General features: G+C 44.5%; 1 protein-coding gene and 1 long non-coding RNA gene across 15 annotated transcripts in view; one reads left to right on the forward strand and one right to left on the reverse strand.

The window, feature by feature from the left end:
• Nucleotides 1-20,562, reverse strand: part of PLEKHA7 (pleckstrin homology domain containing A7) — a 221,099-nt gene that overhangs the window by 135,985 nt on the left and 64,552 nt on the right. The window contains exon 1 of one of the 14 annotated variants that reach the window (XM_045484649.1): nucleotides 4,610-4,822. The exons of the other annotated variants lie outside the window; for them this stretch is intronic. Coding sequence (XP_045340605.1) covers nucleotides 4,610-4,692 — 83 coding nt within the window. The 5' untranslated portion in view covers nucleotides 4,693-4,822. Of the gene's footprint in view, nucleotides 1-4,609; nucleotides 4,823-20,562 lie in introns of those variants that run through there. 14 annotated transcript variants of the gene reach the window in all.
• LOC123601429 lies at nucleotides 4,875-6,797 on the forward strand. The gene is made up of 2 exons (XR_006714109.1): nucleotides 4,875-4,982; nucleotides 6,450-6,797. It is a non-coding gene; the product is annotated as an uncharacterized LOC123601429 (long non-coding RNA).

Consider the following 20,562-nt stretch of genomic DNA (forward strand, 5'->3'; position numbering starts at 1 on the left):
AAAAGTAAGGAGGATGAATTCGAAGCTGTGATCATAACTCTCTGTTAATGAGCACCACCCATGTTGGAAACACCACCAGCCGTGAGCCCTTATTTTCACAGGGTGTTTCTTTCTTCCTTTCTCTTTTTCTGAACACATATAAAACTTCAAACTTGAGTGCTCACTAGCAGATACAGTTTGGAGCAGCAGGTAGGAGGTAAAACAGCTAACTAGAACCATCAGAAAGAAGGATGAGATGTTGAAAACTTGCAGTCTAATGGTTGACTCTAAACCAAACATTTCTCTTGCCTAAAGTCAAATGAAACTAGCAACCCCTTTCCTTCTTTCTCCACAAACATTTGGTTTGTTTATATGAATTACACTCCAGTCAGAAGGAGATTAAACTGACCCTTAGCATCTAAGCGTTGCCCAGCATTGAGGTAAGCTAATGTACAATCTCCTTAATATATCTCGCATTACCACACCTAGTATCAACTCTGATCCACCAGCAATCTCATTCTTAAAAGGGACCATTAGGTGAATGAGCGCAAGAGGGTTATAGTCCCACACAAATGACACTTAAAAGTCATTTTAAGCCAAGAAGATGATGTGTCTATGAGCCCCACAGAGCTTATGGATGAAGAGCAAAGCGGACAAGAGAGGGACACCAAAAAACCAAAGTGACCAATAAGGACCTCTTTTAATCATTTTAGAAACATATTGAGAATTAGCCTAGGAAGTTAGAATAGGTCAGTGGAAAAAAGGTAGTGTGCAAACATTTGCAAAAACTTTGGTTTATTCCTACTGTGGGAGACAGGTCTTCAGATGCATGATTTCCAGAGGGGGTTGGTTAGCCAATAATTACAATTCCTAACAGCTCAATTTCATCAACTTCCTAATCAATTAACTGCATCATATTAACTGCATCATATATTGTTGCATCATATATTAACTGCATCATATATTGTTGTGAAAATTAAATGAGATAACACATGAAAGCACTTAGAAGAGTGTCTGGTACACAGTAAGTTATCAATTCTTTGCATACCACATCACAGTTTTGCATACATGATCCCATTGGGTCATAAGAACTGTGTGAGGCAGGTTTTACTATTCTCATGGGACACTAGCTCAAAGAGATAAGAGGACTTGTCTAGAGTGACATAGCTAAAAAGTGCCAGGTATCTGGTTGCTCTTTGGACTAACATTCCATAATCATGGCTGGCCCAGAGATGGCTGCATTAGCAAGAGTCTCAGCATGCCACCTTTCTAGTTCAACTGTGCCTGTAGTCAGGGATTCACAGGTCTCCATGGCCTCTTTGAATGATCTGAGGCTGGAAAACAGGTTTGATGTGAAGGCCAGGGCAGGTCTCACTTCTGACCCTAGGAGCCCGGGTATGGCTTCTGAGGTCAGAAAAAAAAAAAAAAAAAAAAAAGGCATTTTTGACATTCCCATTTTCTACATAATACTCTCTCAGCTGCTGCTCCAAGGATCCTTCAGTTACCTTTAATTAATAAAAAAATAATAATAGCTACCAATTAACAAGTACTGTATTAAATCCTTTACAAACATCTCATAATCCTCACAATTATCCTTAGGGGGCAGAGGGTATTGAAGAGAGGTATCCTTATCCCTCTTTAACAAGCAAGGAAATCAAACACCACCTGCCTCAATTAACCCTTGCTCCTGGATACCCCCAGAGCACAGGCCTGGAATACTGGCCTCTTTTCTCTTCAGAGACACTATAAAACCTAGGGAGGAATTTTGTACTTTTGCAAACCAAGACTGCAAAGGCTACCAGGGTCTTCATTCTGTTTTTCCTCTTGATAATATCTGACTCAGAACAAATCTTCAGGACACCTCTCTCTTAACCTGGGTACTTTCTCCCTGCTGTCCAGCCAAGGAAAAGGCTCCCTGCTATAGCTGGGGCTGAGGAACAGTCACAGCCACCATCAGCCTCAATGCCTCCTTTAAGAGGGAAGGGAGAAGACAAGCCCAGGAGCTGGTATACATAAACAAAATGGCTCTTTTTCCAGGTTGGAGGGGCAGTCGGGCCCCAGGACAGAGGCCTTAGCTACTGATGAACTCACCACAACCTGCTGTGTCCAGCACAGACATTAGGAACAGGACACATAGGGGACTCTCCAAACCAGCCCTGCTCAGTCCTCTGAAACTACAACCCGTGAGGATTCTGGCTCCTGCCTACTAACCCCACAATCCCACAGCCTTTCTGATAACTGCTTCACTTTCCCCCACAACCCCTTGATCTCCCATTTACCTCACAGTGCCCCAGGGACCGTATTACCCACCTACTCTTTACAGTATCACCTTGAGTAGCTTCCCCAGGCAGTGGCCAGGCCATTATCAATGAATATTCAGCCATGACCAGCAGGCTGCAAGGGAAGCAGACATTAGATGGCATCCATGGGCAGACTTCCCATGATAGAAAAAACTTGCTCCTTATCAGGGCCATCTCCAAACCCTCAACTTGCAGAGTGCCGGCAAATCAGCAGCAGATCAGGGCACTGCTGGAGAAGGTGGCACTCGAAAAGCACGTATATTGGGGGAAGGGTGCCACTGAGTATGTAGGCTGGTGGAAGGACAGGTGGCACGGACTCCCCAGTGACCCAGGTAGCAGGGTCAGCGGCCTCTCTGAAAGGCTGGAATGAGATGGGGACTATGTGTCCCTGGGCAGCCATCAGAACAATCCCACCCTGGAGACCAGAGACAGGGGCAAGGTGAATCCAGCAAGCCAAATCACCAACGTAGGGGATAGAAAATTGAGGGGAGAGATATGGGGTACTGCAGCAGCCTGTCTCAGACCATGCACACCATGTCTCACACCATGCACAGCCCACAACCAGAGCTAGAATCTCCCTCCCTGCATTGCATACCCCCAATAAACCCACCGCCCTTTAGACACTTTCCACTCTCCTATGGCGATCCCCCTCCCCACACCTAGTCCCCAGAAAGCCTAGCCCTTCTTGCACTCCTACGAGTGTCAACTTCCAAGATGTGCTCATCTTCTACTCACCCTAACTCAACCCTTCAGTTTACGAGGCTGAGTACTCTATCCTCAGCTGACAAGAAAAACAGTTTCTCAGGTCTCTAAAGCACAATGCTGCCTGGAAGACTGAGTTTGGCAACTCTCCACAGGCCCCAACTGGGGCAAAAATCTCCTCAGGCCTGCCTCCAATTGGCCCCCTCCAACCCACCTCTCCCAGAGCCAACCCCATCCACAGCCCTTGAGTTAAACCTGGGTTCTTCCATTCCCGCTCAATAGGGGCACACCTGAAATGCCCAGCACACATACAGCACACTTTGTGAGACTACCAGCTTTAGAATCCACCTTTCCCCAGCCAAGGGGGAGGGAAACTGAAACCATCTGAGGGAAGAGCCGCACTCTGCCTTCAGCTCTTCTCCACCTTGACCTCCTCCTTCCAGTAGGCACTGAGGGCACTGGGATAGACAGGCCAAATAACGACCTGGCAGACCCTTTTGCCTTGGCCAACAGTCTACAGATTGTTGAAACAGACCCAGAGGCACTTGTTGAACAGGTGCAGAATTCTCAGGTACTGGGGCTGTGGTAGGGCAGCCCTTTCCAGAAAACTTCAGATGGTCAGCGGAAGACCCAGGTCTCACACACCTGGCCTGGAAGCTTCATCGGGAAGCTGCCCTGGGACAAGGGTGGGAGTGTGTTTGTTTTCAGAAAGCAGAGGAAAGGTACAGACTGGTTCAAAAGTAGATAAAAACCCAGAGTTGGTCCCTCTCTGCCCTCCCAGGGGGTGGCGGGGGTGGGGGGTGATGGTGCTGTCCCACAGACAGGGAAAGGGGATCCCTTCCGCAGAGTGCCAGTCACTAGGGGAACACCAGCATCCTTCTCAGGAAACTGGCTGCAATACCTTGGGCTTAAACCTTGAGTGCCAATGCCAAAAAAGGGAAAGAAAAACCTGCAACCCACCAATCTCATCTCCAGATTCCCTCTCTCCAGCTAGACACATTAATAATTAACTTGCCTACCCGGGAGCCCGCCCGTGTTGCCATAAAAGATGAGTAATGGCACCGGAGCCCCGGCCCCATGCCCGCAAGCTTCTGGGCTCAGGGCTGGGACGGACGCCTGTAACAAAGCCTCCGCATTCCTCCGGGAAGGTGTGTCTGAAACCAGACCTGTCAAACGACAAGAAGCTGCCCCCTTACCTCCCCCTTAGCTGGCTCCCATCCGGAAGGGGGTGGGGGACAGATAAGGGGAGAAGAGATAGCCTCTGCCCAGTCCCCACCCCACCCCCACCGATCAGTGCCCCCAACCACCGCCGATTTCGGGAAGCAGAGCTGTCTGCTGAGAGCTAATCCTGTTACCATGAACGCAGGCTGTACTTGGAGACCCAATTCTCAAAACAACAAGACTGCTCCCTCGGCGCCCTTCCCGATGAGTAACCCCTAGCCCGGCGCCCGCCCCACGAATTCCGTCGCTGAAACTCCCGCGGCGAGCTGCGGCTCCCACGCGGATGGCCAGCCGGGGACGAACCCGCTCCCGTCACGCCAGCGCCCAGCCACAAAAAGCAACCCCCGATGCAGCCCCTGCTGCCTGCCGGCCCGCAGCCCCCCGAAAGTTACAGCGCGAGGACACACCTGCAGGCCCCCCGCGGCGGTCCCCGCCAGCCCCCCAGGGCGGCGGGGCATGCGTCCCCGGCCGGGCAGCGCCGCCGCTCCATGCGCCCGCTCCTTGAGCCCAGGCCGGCCACCGGTCAGCAGCGCTGGGCGGCGGAGCGCGCTGTGGCCTCAGCGCGCCCGCGGCGCATCGCGCGCCCTCCTCGTCCTCGCCTGGGCCTTCCCTAAGAGCCCACACCCACTTGACATCAGCGCGGATCAAAGCACGTGGCGCAGCGCCAGACGGCGGACCCCGGCGGTCCAGAGCGCGCCCGGAGTGCCGCCGCGCCGCCAGGACGGCGCGTCCGAGCGCGGCACATTCCTCTCCTTGCAGAGGATGCAGCAAGCTGGAGTGGTAAGGAGACGGAGGAGGGGGAGGGAAACCGGCAGAGGGGGCAGGACCTGCCGCCTAACAGCGGCGCTGCACTGGCGCCCAGCCAGCCACAAGCAGACCTTACAGCAGTTGCTGCAAGTGCCCATCTACTGTGAAGACCAGGCTGCAGGTGACCCGGGTTGCTGTTTTCTCCCCGCCAAAGAGAGCCCTGACCTTGAATTCTCTTCCCCAGAATGAATCGAGGAGGCTCCTCTCCAACCACCACTACTAAATTGCTGGGGCTGATCCTGACAAGCCAGGAAAGAATGCTTGGTTGGATTAGGTTGCTGACCCCATCACCCAGGAGGCCGCCATGGGGCACCCAGCAAAGCAGATCATACCCTCTGGCTTGTCTCTATACTAGCAGCCTAAAAAGGAGTCTCCTTTCTCGCCTCTCTCAACGCCCTTGGCAATGAGGGACAGCTCTCCTGATTCTGCAGGCAATGGGAAACAGCACCGCCCAGCAGCCACACACACTTCCAATTCACTCATTAACATCCATCCAAATAGTCAAACATTCAAGCATTTATTAATGCTTAGGCCAAGAGCAACAGAAGATAAACAACATTCCTACTCTCATAGAACATATAGTCTAGTCCAGGAGAGAGATGTTAAATACAGTGCAAAGTAATTATAATTGTGACAAGGTGTTAAACGTAAGAGGTGCTATAAGAATGCACATAGGGACCCTAAACTATCTTGGCAGTCAGGAAAGACTTCCCTGAGGAAGTGACATTCAAGATGCTGAGGCAGGAAGAGAAGTTAGAAGTTATCCAAGGGGAAGGAAAGTTCAGGCAAAAGCCCTGGTTATTAAAGTGCAAGCTCCCTCCGGAAATGTTCAAGCAGAAGTGAACTGCCATGCCAGAGACACCTGGGTCTTTGTCCAGGAGGGGTATGGGGCAGCTCACAGGCTCTGGAAGAAAGCCTGGCCATCTATCCAAAGGGGACCTTATATCTGCTTTTCATCTCCTCCTGAACCATGATGTCCCAACTCAACAGAAGAGCTATGAACAGGCAGTTGACAACCTTTACTTCTGGCTTCAACTCTATCATCAATTTGCTGTGTAGCTCTACAGAAATCCCTCTACTCTCTGGTTTCAGTTTCTCTAAGATGAGTATTGGATTAGGACAGTGTTTTTCCATTTATTTTTTTTTTAAACATACTCCATTTTAGATATACAAATGTCGTTCCTGTCCTGTAGTGTCTATAATGAAAGACATCAAATCATTTTCAAAATCTAAAATTATAATATGAAAATGCTTTTAAAACTACACATGCCCTTTAAATATTAATATTCTATCTTTAGATACCTGCTGAAGACCTGGAGGCAGGAGTAAAGAAATGGTCTCTAAGCTTACCCCTTTCCTGTTATCTGTCCCTGTCCCTCCCACATAGACCTGGCCACCAGCACTTTTCATCTCTAGCCTCATTTTGTTCATTCCTTCCAGGATAAATTGACCACACAATGAAGAGAAGCCCTAGGTCATCCAAAAAAGAAGGCATATTGTGAAAGACTCTTGAATGTTAATTTCCAGTGATGCTGGGAAATAGACACTTTGATAGAAGCATACAATGTTCCTGGGGACAATTTAGCAATATGAATTAAAAGACTTAAAAATGTTCATATCCTTTGAACCATCAATTCCACAGCTAAGAATTTATCCTCAAGACATAATTATGGATGAACACAAAGATTTATCCACAAGGATGTTCACTTCGCCATTTTTAGAACAGCAAATAATTGGAAATAAACTAAATGTACAAGAGACTGGTTAATAAACATCTTTACCACTAAATATACATATGCAACTTTATTTTTTTTATTTTTAGTGGTTTTTTATTTTTTTAATATGAAATTTATTGTCAAGTTGGTTTCCATACAACACCCAGTGCTCATCCCAACAGGTGCCCTCCTCAGTACCCATCACCCACCCACCCCTCCCTCCCCCCCACCATCAACCCTCAGTTTGTTCTCAGTTTTTAAGAGTCTCTTATGGTTTGGCTCCCTCCCTCTCTAACTTTTTTTTTTCATCCCTTCCCCCATGGTCCTCTGTTAAGTTTCTCAGGATCCACATAAGAGTGAAAGCATATGGTATCTATCTGTCTTTCTCTGTATGACTTATTTCACTTAGCATAATACTCTCCAGTTCCATCCACGTTGCTACAAAAGGCCATATTTCACTCCTTCTCATTTACATATGCAACTTTAAAAAATGATACACACAGGGGCACCTGGGTGGCTTAGTTGGTTAAGCATCCAACTCTTGATTTTGGCTCAGATCGTGATCCCAGTTTGTGAGATGGAGCTGTGTTGGACTCTGCACTGAGTATGGAGCCTGCTTAGGAGTCTCTCTCTTCCTCTCTCTTTCTGCCCCTCCCCCATACATGTGCACACACTCACTCTCTCAAAATAAACTTAAGTAAAAGTGATACATAGAATATTTACTGAATTAAACAAAAACAAAGGTTACAAAACAAATGATCCAATTGTATGTACACATGCAAGTGCATTTTGGGGCAGCGATGGAGGGAGCAGGAATCTATGGTGGAGTTGCACTGTGTTCATTTTTCCTACTTGTTGACTCAGAACCTACCCCCATGCTACTATGGCATGTTATCCTCACAGGTAAATCTATGAACCCACAACTCACAAAAGCTTAATATTACAAAAGCTTAATATTAAAACAGAATGAAATGAGGCAGGCAGGAACACAGTTCAGTTCTCCACCACCATCCACTCATCATCAGGGATTTGATAGTAATATTAAAGCCAGACTGATTTTTTCCCCCAGACTTCTAATTTCATATAGATTTTTTAGTTGTCCTTTCCTTGAGTCTAGTGCAGTGGTTTCCAAACTTTAGAGTGCATAAAAAGTGCTGTCCCTGGTGGTTTAGAGTAATTTTGACTTTATGAGATTTTTTTTTCCCTTACACTGAGTTTAGAACCTAATCATGGTATGAAAGAAAGAAGATGACCAGAAGGATATTTACCAAAATATTAACAATATTGGAATTTCAGTTGGTTTTTATTTCCTTCCTTGGGATTTTCTGTTTTCCAAGTTATCTGACAAGAAACATATTTTTAATCAGAAAATAAAATGTTTCTTAAAAATAAGTGGGTTAAAAGCGCTCCAAAACATAAAAAGAAACTATGCCTGGACATTAAGAGGGGTGCCTCTGACTATGCCCTTCATATCCCTCCCCTCTGCAAGCTCCGATACTGCCCCAGTTGGTGCCCCAACACTCAAGGACAGACAGTACATCGTCGCTAGGATACCATGCAGGAAAACCTGGCAAGAAGATTATTTTTACATTTACCTCCTAGGCTGTGCTTATAATGATGCTTAGAAGCTTAGACTAAAGGGTCCAAAATGAAGCAGCCATGACCATCCACTAATGGAGCTGTCCCCTATTCCTGAAACTCTCTACCAAATAAATCATCAGAGAACATGTACAGCACATACGTTTTGTCTTCAGGACTAAAAGCTGTTTAGTCTGCTTTTCACAGACCTGGTGACGCCACCAAGCACACTGGTAAGGACCAGAAGAAAAACAACAAGCCATAATACAGACTGGGTTCAGCCAGTAACTAGTTGGGTGATCTGTGCCTCAGATTCTCTTCTGTTAAATAGCCTAATAAAAGCTCTTTTCTTTTAAGGGGGTGGGTATAAAAGCATTAGGACAAAGTAAACAGCAGGGCCTCAGTGTAGGATGTTATTATTTAATGAAAGTATATGCTGGGACTTTGTTGGGGAGAACAGAACTGGCTAGCTCTGGGTCCTTTGACACAAGGCTGGTAAAGTTCAACTAGTCTCACCATTCAAGCTTTCCAAGAAGCTGGGTGCACACACACTAGATGTGGGAGTGGAGGTGGATAAGACAACGGTGCTGACTTCTCCTAGGGCACAACTCAGGAACTCTGAAGTCAAGGACAGAAGGTAAGTGGTACCCCAGGTTCCTCAAAAACACAATGGGCAAAAACCACCAGGGCAGGATCTAAAGATGAGGGATGCTTGTGTTATTTGGTCACTTAAATTCAATAATCATTTAATCCCTTACCAGGCATTGTAACTACCCTCCGTCTTTGCTCAAAATAAAACACATGACTTCCAAGCCAGAGACAGCTGCCATTAGGTTACATTTTAAATCCACCTAGAGTCTAATAAAGCTAATTTTACTGTTATGGTATCTATTAAACATGGGGCCTTTGTTTAGAGAGTGAGCAGAGGGGAGGAAAGCATAGACATCAAGGGTTAGGAATTTTGATCATTCCAGAATTGTTTCTGAGAAGAAATAAGAATAAACCCTATTTTTACAAATAACTCTAGGGTACTATCAGATTGTTCTCTAATCTTAAGAGTCTGTTTCTTGGCCTGAGGGGCCAACATGGCGAAAAGTAGGGGGATCCGAACTTCCTGCATCTTTCAAACAAAGAAGGGTTAAAGCCAAAGGACTTTGAACCCCAAGAATATGGGAGGAAAAAAGACTGAGTCACTACCACGTATAAAAATAACTCTAACAGGGACAAATGTTTCAGAAGGTCCACTACTGTACAACCATCCAGCCCCCTTGAGAACAGACCAGCCCCCCACAGTCAGGCAACAGCTTAGGTTCAGAAACAAGGCACTCTACTTCACCTAAGTGGGAAATATTGAACAAACTGACCAAGGAAGCTAACTTGGACCTGGGACTTGGAGCCTAAGGATCATTAAGACAGGGTTGGGGGGGTGGGGAGACTACTTGCTCCATGATCAGAGACCAAAGCCACCCAAATAAGTTTTGATAAAATGAATGACCAAACATATAACTTTATAGATTTTTTTTAATAGAGAAAGCCAAATCATGAAATAGCTAATTAGCTAGAACACATGTCTATGACCAGTGATCTTCATACATCCATTTTAATCAGTAAAACCTCCAAGTGATTGTTTTAAAAAAACCAGATTCCTGGGGTGCCTGGGTGACTCGGTCAGTTAACTGTCCAACTTTAGCTCAGGTCATGATCTCACAGTTCAAGGGTTCGAGCCCCACATGAGGTTCTGTGCTGACAGTTCAGAGCCTGGAGCCTGTTTCAGATTCTGTCTCTGTCTCCCTCGCTCATGCTTGCTCACTCTCTCTCTCTCTCTCTCTCTCAAAAACAAACGTTATGGGAATGCAAGCTGGTGCAGCCACTCTGGAAAACAGTATGGAGGTTCCTCAAAAAACTAAAAATAGAACTACCTACGAGCCAGCAATTGCACTACTAGGCATTTATCCATGGGATACAGGTGTGCTGTTTTGAAGGGACACATGCACCCCCATGTTTATAGCAGCACTATCGACAATAGCCAAAGTATGGAAACAGCCCAAATGTCCATCGATGGATGAATGAATAAAGAAGATGTGGTATATATATATACAATGGAGTATTACTCAGCAATCAAAAAGAATGAAATCTTGCCATTTGCAACTACGTGGATGGAACTGGAGGGTATTATGCTAAGTGAAATTAGTTAGAGAAAGACAAAAATCATACGACTTCACTCATATGGGGACTTTAAGAGACAAAACGGATGAGCATAAGGGAAGGGAAACAAAAATAATATAAAAACAGGGAGGGGGACAAAACAGAAGCGACTCATAAATATGGAGAACTAAGGGTTACTGAAGGGGTTGTGGGAGGGGGGATGGGCTAAATGGGTAAAGGGCACTAAGGAATCTACTCCTGAAATCATTGTTGCACTATATGCTAATTTGGATGTAAATTTTAAAACATAAAAAATAAATTTAAAAATAAATAAATAAATAACATTAAAAAAATTAAAAAAATAGATTTCAGGTGTCAACCCCTAGAGACTCTCATGAAAAAAGTCTAGGTGAGCCCAGGAATTTGCATTTAGCAAGCACCCAGGTGATCTGGCTGTGTGTAGTCTGGAGCTCACACTTGGAGATATTTGATGCTAAAGGGCCAGGAGGGCCTAACACACCTGTCTCCCCTTGACTTCTAGTGGGCATCACCCAAGTAGGCTTGGATCAATTCAAAACAGAATCTGAATGAATCCAATTAATACCTCTTGTCAAACCTCGACAAAATTACAAAACTAGGGCATGATAAAGAATGCCAGTACAGGGATAATACACGGAAGCATTTAGCAATAGGAAGTGCTCTAAAACTGTTATCTTTTATTTTATGCATTTTAGAAAGAGAGAGAATGCAAGTAGGGAAAAGAGGCAGAGGGAAAGAGAGACAGAATTCTAAGCAGGCTCCACACTCAGCACAGAGCCCAAGGCAGGGCTCCATCCTATGACTCTGGGATCATGACCTGATCGAGTTCCACATTGGGCTCTGCACTGAAAGCATAGAGCCTGCTTGGGATTTTCTCTCTCCCTCTCTCTCTGCCCCTCCCCTGCTTGTGCTCTCTCTCTCTCAAAATAAATAAACTTTTAGAAAATAAAGGATGAGGATAGTATACTTTTGATACCTGTCTCATCTCACCTTCTACTCATAAGCCAGGTAAGAGCTCTCTGAATTCACTAGTGTTATCACTTAAAAACTCCACAGACTCGGGGCGCCTGGGTGGCGCAGTCGGTTGAGCGTCCGACTTCAGCCAGGTCACGATCTCGCGGTCTGTGAGTTCGAGCCCCGCGTCAGGCTCTGGGCTGATGGCTCAGAGCCTGGAGCCTGTTTCCGATTCTGTGTCTCCCTCTCTCTCTGCCCCTCCCCCGTTCATGCTCTGTCTCTCTCTGTCCCAAAAATAAATAAACGTTGAAAAAAAAAAAAAAAACTCCACAGACTCAGCCAGACCTCAGTTAAAATCTGGGCTCACCCCACATGCCAGCTAGGTGGCCGTGGATACACTTTGTCTTCCCTAAGCCACTATTTCTTCAGCCCTAAAATGGGATTTAAAATACCCACCCCACAGTATTGTTATGAGGATGAAAAAACAGAATTGTGTAAGTGGGACATAGTAGGTACTAAATAAAGAGTGGCTACCAATCATTCAATGGCTAAACCTTTATTAGGGCCTTTAACAAGTCAGGCCAGTAGTAAGTGATAAGAGAGACAGAGAGACAAATATATAGATAGTAAATAAAAAGTTTCAGAGATTGATGTGTGCTATGAAGAAAATGAAACTGTAATATGATGGCGTGAAATGGGGGCTCAAGATGTGTCACTTAAACTAAGATTTAGGGGAAAAGCATTCCAGGCACAAGAGCAGGTGGGAACAAACCAATGTACCCAGGTGGGTACATTCCTGGGATGGAGGAAGGGCAGTGAGGCTAGAAGTCAGTGACCAGTGGGGAGGACAGTAACAGGGAAGCTGAAGAGTGAGATAGCAGGAGTTATGGAGGGCCATATCACACCTGGCAGGAATTTGGATTCTCTTCCAGATGCAATAGGAAGCCATGGGAGGGGTTATAAGAAAAGACCGTGCCATGGAAGAGGCATGATCTAATTTTCTTTCTAAAAAGACTTCTGTAGGGGTGCCTGGGTGGCTCAGTCAGTTAAGTGTCTGACTCTTGATCTCAGCTGAGGCCTTGATCTCAGGGTGGTAAGTTCAAGCCCTGCAATGGGCTCCATTTAAAAAAAATTTTTTTAATTAAAAAAAAAAAAAGACTTCTGTAGCATTTATAAGGAGAATGGCCTGGGGACTGGAACAATAAATAAAAACCTAATATTTCCTTAGTGTTTAAACTATGTGCTCTGAACTGTCCAAAGAACTTTATATGTATGATATTTAATCCTCATGAAAACTTGCAATATGAGTACAATTATTATCCCAATTTTACAGATGACAAAACAGTCATAGATTAGGTAGACTTGCCCATCCCAGTGAGTAGGGGATCCAATATACAAACCCAGATGGTCTGATTGCAATGCCACTCCAAAGCCTTGAAAAGAAATGGGGGAAACCAGGGAGACTAGGTAAAAACACCACTGCAGGAGTACAGGCAAGAGAGGGAGATGGCTGGCAAGATGACTACATTGTCAATGCTGAGGGAGATTCAGCTGTACAAAATGTCTCAGTGGCAGTAGCCAATTCCACTACTGACAGGACTTACAACGGGGGGAAGGAAAGAGACAAGCAAAGTAGACTCCCAAGTTTTTGGTTTGAGCAACAGAGTGGATACCGGTGCCAATTTCCTGAGATGATTAAGCCTGTAAGAAGAACAAATCCAAAGGGAGGGGAGGCATTAAAATGAATCAGGAACTCTGGTTTAGATACATGAGATCTAAGTAGTCTATTAGATATCCAAGTGGAGAAGTCCATACGGCAGTAAGTTGTGGTCATCTCCACTTGGGAATCTCATCATCACATGCCTCCTTAGGGTCTGTGTGTTGGTGAAGATGGGGGAAGAGGACTCTCCCAGTTACAGACCTTTCTGGTTGGTTGTAACAAGCAAGGGCAGAGCCTTATGTCAGCTTGCTCTGAGGCTGAAAGCACCCTACGCAGCCCACCCTCTGTGGTCCAGTGAAGTCTGCATCCCAGCTCCATTCTCTGAGCCAGCTTCCTGGGTACCAGATCTTTGAGAAGCAACGCAGAGCCTGGAGGTTCAGAAGAAGAGGCTGGAAATAGGAACCGTGGAAGGAAGATTATTGGGCATCCTGCTGGCTTGTGAGAAGGGAACTTCTGAATCCCTCCCTTCTGCTTCAACACTTTTTTTTCAGTCCTCCTATCATTGAAGCCCATCCGGGTGTGAGTCCCTGGAACTGCTCACAAGGGCCTGAGTGTGATGATAATGAAAGGGTTTCCAAAATAAGCCTCCCACATTCAGGCTTCCCAAATCCCTGGCTGGCATCCAGGCTATAGCATTCCCAGAAAAACAGCAACCTCGCTTGATAAAATACCTTCAGTACTGACACCTCCGTGGCTCAGAGGAAATGGGTGTATGCTAGAGGTCAGGTAGAGGTTGGAAGAAAGAAAAAATGGCAGTTTTTAAAGTTCAGCTGAAATGTCAGGAACACGAAGCAGCCCATGTTTACACAGAGCTTTCCAAAACTGAGACCAGCTTCCAAGAGCTTTTAAAAAATGGCTACATCAACTTGTCCAATGAAATGGCTTTTTAGTTTAACAGAAATAGACCTGGGCTGTTCTCATTCTCCTTGTATCCTTAGGCTTAATCTCCTAACATAATTTATACTCAACTCTGGTTGGTCCTTGTTGTTTTATTTTTTATTCACATTTTATCCCTTTCTCATAAGCTGCCTCAAATCCACTGTGGAATAGGATAAAGCAGTAGATGAATAGACAAATAGTGCACAGTCTTGACCATCCTGGATGTTAAACTTACAGAACCACATCATCAATAAAGGCTGTTTATCGTGAATATTAATTGGAGGTTAGGGGGAGAAAACACCCAAATTAATATGTAAAACACTTTAATGTTTTGATCTCCTTATGTTAAAAAAAAGAGTCTGGTAATAATTAACACGTGTATTTTTCATATTCTTCTGTTCCTAATTGTCTAAACAATAATTTATGGGGCAAAAGGAGTAAAATCTTATGTCCTACATAGGTACCATTGATTTTGTGGCTCTTACCATTCAAACTGGGAACAGGATGCCAGGTCAATAACCGAGATGCTTCATCTTCCACATAAGAAACTGTCAAAGCCACTGAAGGAGATTGGAATCAGACTCAACTTAAATCTATCCACAAACAAAGCTGGAATGTCAGTCCTTTCTTGGCATGGGGAGGTAAACACACGACAATGCCTACTGCTATTCTCTGGTGTTCTCCTAAATGCAGAAATAAGCTCAAGAATATGAAATAGCCAGCAGCCTGGGAACACAACTTTGGAGACATAAAAATTATTAGGTTTTCTAAATCACTGACATGAGCCAAAATCCTTACTGAGACTAGTGGGCCAAAGATAGAACCAAAAGCCTCATCACATTTACAAACATCCCCTTAAGTGCCTTCTTCTTGAACACTCTCTCTAACATAAACCTGAATGTAGCAATTATTCAGATCCCCATGTGCAGGCAGCAAATGTTTTTGAGGCTCATTCTCAAGGGAGCAAAGGAAAAATGGTATTTTTGACTAACATTTTTTTATCATCAGAAGTTGCTGGAACCAGTGTCTTGGCACTCTAGAGCACACAGTGATGACAGATGCTTACAGTGTTCACCCTGAGGACTTGCAACCTTGTAGAAGAACAGACAGATCAAATTATGCCTTGTTGTAGTTTGAAATGTGCTTTATTGCCTTCTAGGTTTTTGGAGATTGACACTCCACACAGAACACAGTAGGTGGCAACACTGAGCCATGAGAATATTCCATTTGCCAACCTTGCTGAATAGAGAAAGTTTAATGTAATAATGAATGCCATTCTAAAAATTAGGTCTCTATTAAAATAATGACAACAGGCACAAAGTCATTAAAAACACATGCCTGACAAATGTGTTATCAAAAGCACCATAAAATGTACTTTCCTGGCATGCTGTCATTTCCCACCTGCACTCTACTAATCATTGGGCAAATCCAATTATTCCTGGAGACAACCGAACTAGGCATCTATTCTCCTCTTCTCCCTAGTGACTTTTATGAAAATAATATTCAACTTTAATGCTCCTGCACTTCAGGAGACTATGTGACAAGTGCAATAAACATATTCTCTGTGTGCAAAAATCAGGGAAAATGAGATCTGAGACTGCCTTTGCCAACCCCAGGTGTAGGCCTTCCTTCCCCAAACTCAAGAGAGACTGGAATGTAACAGCTGTCAGAAAGCAGCAATGGCCTATGCCAGAAATACTCTGGCTGTGCAGCTCTAATTGCCAAGAGATAAGAACCCATAACTCACACAGACACTTGTGGCTTAGACTCAGACACAGCAGACAGAAAGGAAAGAGCATGCGCTCTGGAGTCAGATAGATCAACATTCTGACTTTTACCCACTCTGTGACCTTGGACTAGCTGTTTCCTTCCCCAAACCTCAGTTGCCCTCTTTTGATAGGACTGGCAGCAAGATGTACCAGGTGGCTACTACAGGACTGGACTTACATAGCAAGAGTGCAATACACTGGAGCTATTCTTATTAAAAATCCCTGAAGGGCACATTGGAGTAAAATGAACTTGGGGATGTGCTGGGTACCATGGTGGTCAAGCTCTCTGCACAAAAGATAGATTGCAACCTTGAAAGGGCCGCAGTTTTCTGTGAGACCTACAAGGATCAGTCACATAAAATCCCTGGCTGCTTTTGCCTTCTTCACTTGGTCAAACAAGTATTTACTGAGACCTTACAGTGTGCCAGGATTATGCCAAGTACTGAGGACAATATGGCCCTGACCTCTCGAGGCTTATCGTCTAATAAGACAACTAGCTTTCAAAATAAACACATGAGTAGATGTAAATGTACATCTGTGATGAGTACACAAAGGAGAGGTAACATGGCCACCTAATATGAGGAAATTGGCCCAGTCTGAGGAGATGTAGGATGACAAGGGCAAATACAAAGAAGAAAGCTGAAGAGGGTCTCATTCTTCACACTCTCAGTGGGTTCTACGTAAAATATTTAACTTAAAGGAATAAGCTAGGAAACTCTTGGCTTCCTCTTAATGACTAGGATGCTTTTCCTTTCTAACAGTAAAATCCAGAAAACCCACTGTCCCCTTTTTGTTTTGGCTGCCAGGAAGCTCTAAGTCAAATGTGAAGCTCAACAATAATACAAACCCTTAACGCACGAGTATTTATATTCTCCCTACCCTCCTTGGTTTGTCATCTTCCACTTCCTTATATTTTCCCTGATCCTGATTTCAAATTCCTATTTGCACTTTATCATCATATCTAGTGTTCATGGATCTTGGATGGAAGGAAGCAGGATACAGAGACTTACTAATACTCTTTCTAAGGCTAAGGGGCTGAGATGGAAAGAATTAACAGAGTGCCCTTTGTGTCTCTGCCTGGCGTGTTACCCCAGAGGCAGAGAAAGACATGTGGCTTGGTCCACTTTTATACAAGCAGTGTGTTCCTTGTGATTCTGTGATCTAGCACAATGGTGCTTTTTCCCAGAGCCACTTTATCATGTTATATTTTTGCCCTAACAAGCAGCTTTCTTTTAGCTCATTTTTCCCTGAAACATTCACTGACCTATATTTATAGTGTACCTATATTCTGGATATTCCAGGATAGGAGTTCCCTTCTCCCCACCTCCCCACTGTTTTTGCTTTTGTTTTGTTTTTTTTTTTTTTTTTTACAATTTTCTGTTTAATAAAGGAAGCTCATTAAATATATAACTGGAGTATTCCCTTTATACCTCTGAAAGGCATGATATACACAAACAAATCCCTCAACAGACCATTCCTCACGATTTTTAAATAAAAAAAAACAGTCATGGTCCTCTTGTGATAAATTAATGTTCATGTTGAAGGTTGAAAACAGAATAGAGATGAGGAGAAGGGAGACAGGCAGTTACTGATTTTCAGTGTGCCACTGATCTGCACCATTAAAAAAATAGAATGTTTTATGAGTAAAAGATCCATTTTTTGTAGAAAACTCCATTCTTCTCCCTGGGAAAATAAAATCTTTGTAAATGATAATTAGACATAATCCAAGAACTGCAAATTGAGAGTCTGTTCTTTTTGGTCCTGCTCCCCTTTGTATGATAAAAACTCTGAACTATTTTACTCAGAAAAAAAAACAACAACACAATTTTGGACTGTTTGAGGGGATTCAAGGGCTTCCTGAAAGTCCACTCATTAACTTATTGAGTACTCTCCTTGAGAATGGAACAAATACTACAGATGCTTGAGAAGGCATGTAGCAAGAATGCTTGAAAAAAATATATAAATACTACAAATAATAGTTACATGCAATGTCGATAAGAGCTATGAAGGTTAATAAAAAATGAATATGAAATTATGTCTTTAAATTCACTTCAGGGGTGCCTGGGTGGCTCAGTTGACTGAGCATCTGACTCTTAATTTCAGCTCAGGTCATGATCTCATGGTTCAGGAGATTGAACCCTGCACTGGGCTCTATGCTGACAGTACAAAGTCTGCTTGAGATTCTCTCTCTCTCTCTCTCTCTCTCTCTCTCTCTCCTTCTCCCTCTCTGCCCCTCCCCCACTTGCACTGTCTCTCAAAATAAATACATTAATTAAAATAAATAAATTTACGAGGCGCCTGGATGGCTCAGCCAGTTAAGCATCCAACTCTCGGTTTCAGCTCACAGCATGATCTCATGGTTAGTGAGTTCAAGCCCCACATGGGGCTCTATGCTGGTGGCATGGAATTTGCTTGGGATTCTCTTGCTCTCCTCCTCTCTGTGCCCCTTTCCCACTTGTTTCTCTCTCTCTCTCTCTCTCTCTCTCTCTCTCTCTCTCTCTCTCTCAAAACAAATAAACTTGGGAGCCTGGGTGGTTCAGTTGGTTGGGTATCCAACTTCAGCTCAGGTCATGATCTCGCAGTTCATGAGTTCAAGCCCCGCATCTGGCTCTGTGCTGACAGCTCAGAGCCTGGAGACTGCTTCAGATTCTGTGTCTCCCTCTCTCTGCCCCTCCCTCATTCATGTTCCATCTGTCTGTCTGTCTGTCTCTCTCTCAAAAATAAACACTAAAAAATCTTTTTTAATTAAAAAATAAACTTAAAAAATAAATAAAAAATAAATTCACCTTAGTGGTCTTAAGTGTGTCAATTTAAAGAAAAATAGTACATGGCTGTTGCAAAAATGCACAAGAGGAACAAGAATGCACAAAGCTGGCAATGCCCAAAGTTTAGGGAGCACTGCACAGGGGATATATCTAGGGGATGTAGGTTTTAAACACTACAGATACAGTCTAAAAGTCATTATACACATATCCAACCCATAGAATGTACACCAAGAGTGATCCCTAATGTAAATTACAGGCCCGGGACCATAATGGCATGTTGGCTATAGCTTCATCAATTGTAACAAACGCTCCACTCTGGTGGGGATGTTGATAAGGAGGGAGGCTGTGGATATACGGGAGAGTAAATTCTGCTCACTTTTGCTGAGAACATAAAACTGCTCAAAAAATAAAATCTATTTTTTTAAAGTTCCTCTCATAAAGCAGTTCACTCAATGGCACTTTCTCCCCCTTTTTCTCTTCTCGTGTTTCTCCAGACCAGCTAGCTTGGCAACACACATCCCCATGTCACTCTTATGAGCCAGAGGATTCCTAGTTTGCTGCAAAGATTATGAAGGATGAAAGGCTGCCTGGCAGAGCAGACATGTGTGGGGGTGAAGGGGATTTCCCTGATCTGCCTGAACAAGGTATCCGACCAGGGTGAGGCGACAAAGACCAGTTGCATTTCACTGACACCCGGGACCTGCCGAGACCCAGATATCGCCACAAGAAGTGAGTCAGAAATCCAGAAGATTAGACAATGGTGCTGGGTTTGCCAAACCAAAGCGAGGGCCACCAGGACCCAGAGCAAGAAGGATCGGGAAGAGCCACCAATCAGACTGTGTGGGTCTGTCTCCCCTTCACAAACAACCAGGACCTTAAAATTACTGACTCAGTACCTGTCTCCCCTGCTGGGCTATAGCTTCTAAGAGAAGGACCACTTGTCTTCTCAGCCCTGTATCTCCAGAGGCTAGCACAGTGCCTGGTACATAGTAAGACCTTTGAGGGAATGGAAGAACTCTTGAGAAGAAAGGTCACATCTTTTCTCTTCTGCCCTCTGGTGGCTAGCAGGTACTTTGTATTGGAAAATGCTCAGGAAATAGTTCTTTTAAAACCATATAAACTGCCTGATATAACCAGTATGTGTTTTGTTTTGTTTTAATATAATTATCATTTTTTAAGAAAAAAGAACAAATGAATCCAGCAAATAAATGCCTTTGTTTTTTCACTCCTTGTAGGTAAGTCCGGGGTGGCAAACAGATGGAGGAATAATTGAGACCACAATTAAAAGCTGGCTGGGGCTCCCCAGGGCTGGCTGAGTGGTCCAGACACAGGCATGTTCATCCACTAGCCACCTGGCTCTAAGGTCATCTCTACCTACCCCATCCCCAGAGAAGACTGAAGGATGAGTGTGGTACCAAGACCAGGAGCCCTCTACTCTCTGGATAAACAGTGTGGTGAAGCAGTGACCTGCCTCTCCCCAACTCAGCCCTCGTGTCTGCCTCCAAGAAATAACTATACTCAGGAGTAGAAAAGTATTAGAGGCAATGTCTATCACAGCAAGTGCCCCACCTGGCTGGGTGGGTCAGAGTGGTTCTAAGGTCACCAGCTGCCCTCTTGTAATGGGTACCCCAAGGTGTTGGGATGGTCAGGTGCCCCTCCCTAGGGTTTTCTTACACAGTTGGATCATACGTTAAGGATTAAACAAAGGCCCCATAACCTCAGAGCTAGAAGCAGTCATCACAGTCACAGACCTATCCCTTCACACATCCCTGCTTACTGGTGGCCCGGCTTAGACACCAACAAAGTGACTCACTGCCTCTCAGAGAAACCCGCTCCATCTTTGGGCAGTTCTAATGAAATTCTGGATCTCTACTGTTTTTCTCCGAAAGAGAATATGGTTTCCAAGGCATTCCTAACAACCTGGCTTATACTGTGGGCACACAGGAGAACATGATTTAATTTCCCTTTCTACCAGCCTAGGGAACTTTT

Source organism: Leopardus geoffroyi, chromosome D1 (assembly GCF_018350155.1).
Source record: "Leopardus geoffroyi isolate Oge1 chromosome D1, O.geoffroyi_Oge1_pat1.0, whole genome shotgun sequence".
NCBI classification, from domain to species: Eukaryota; Metazoa; Chordata; class Mammalia; order Carnivora; family Felidae; genus Leopardus; species Leopardus geoffroyi.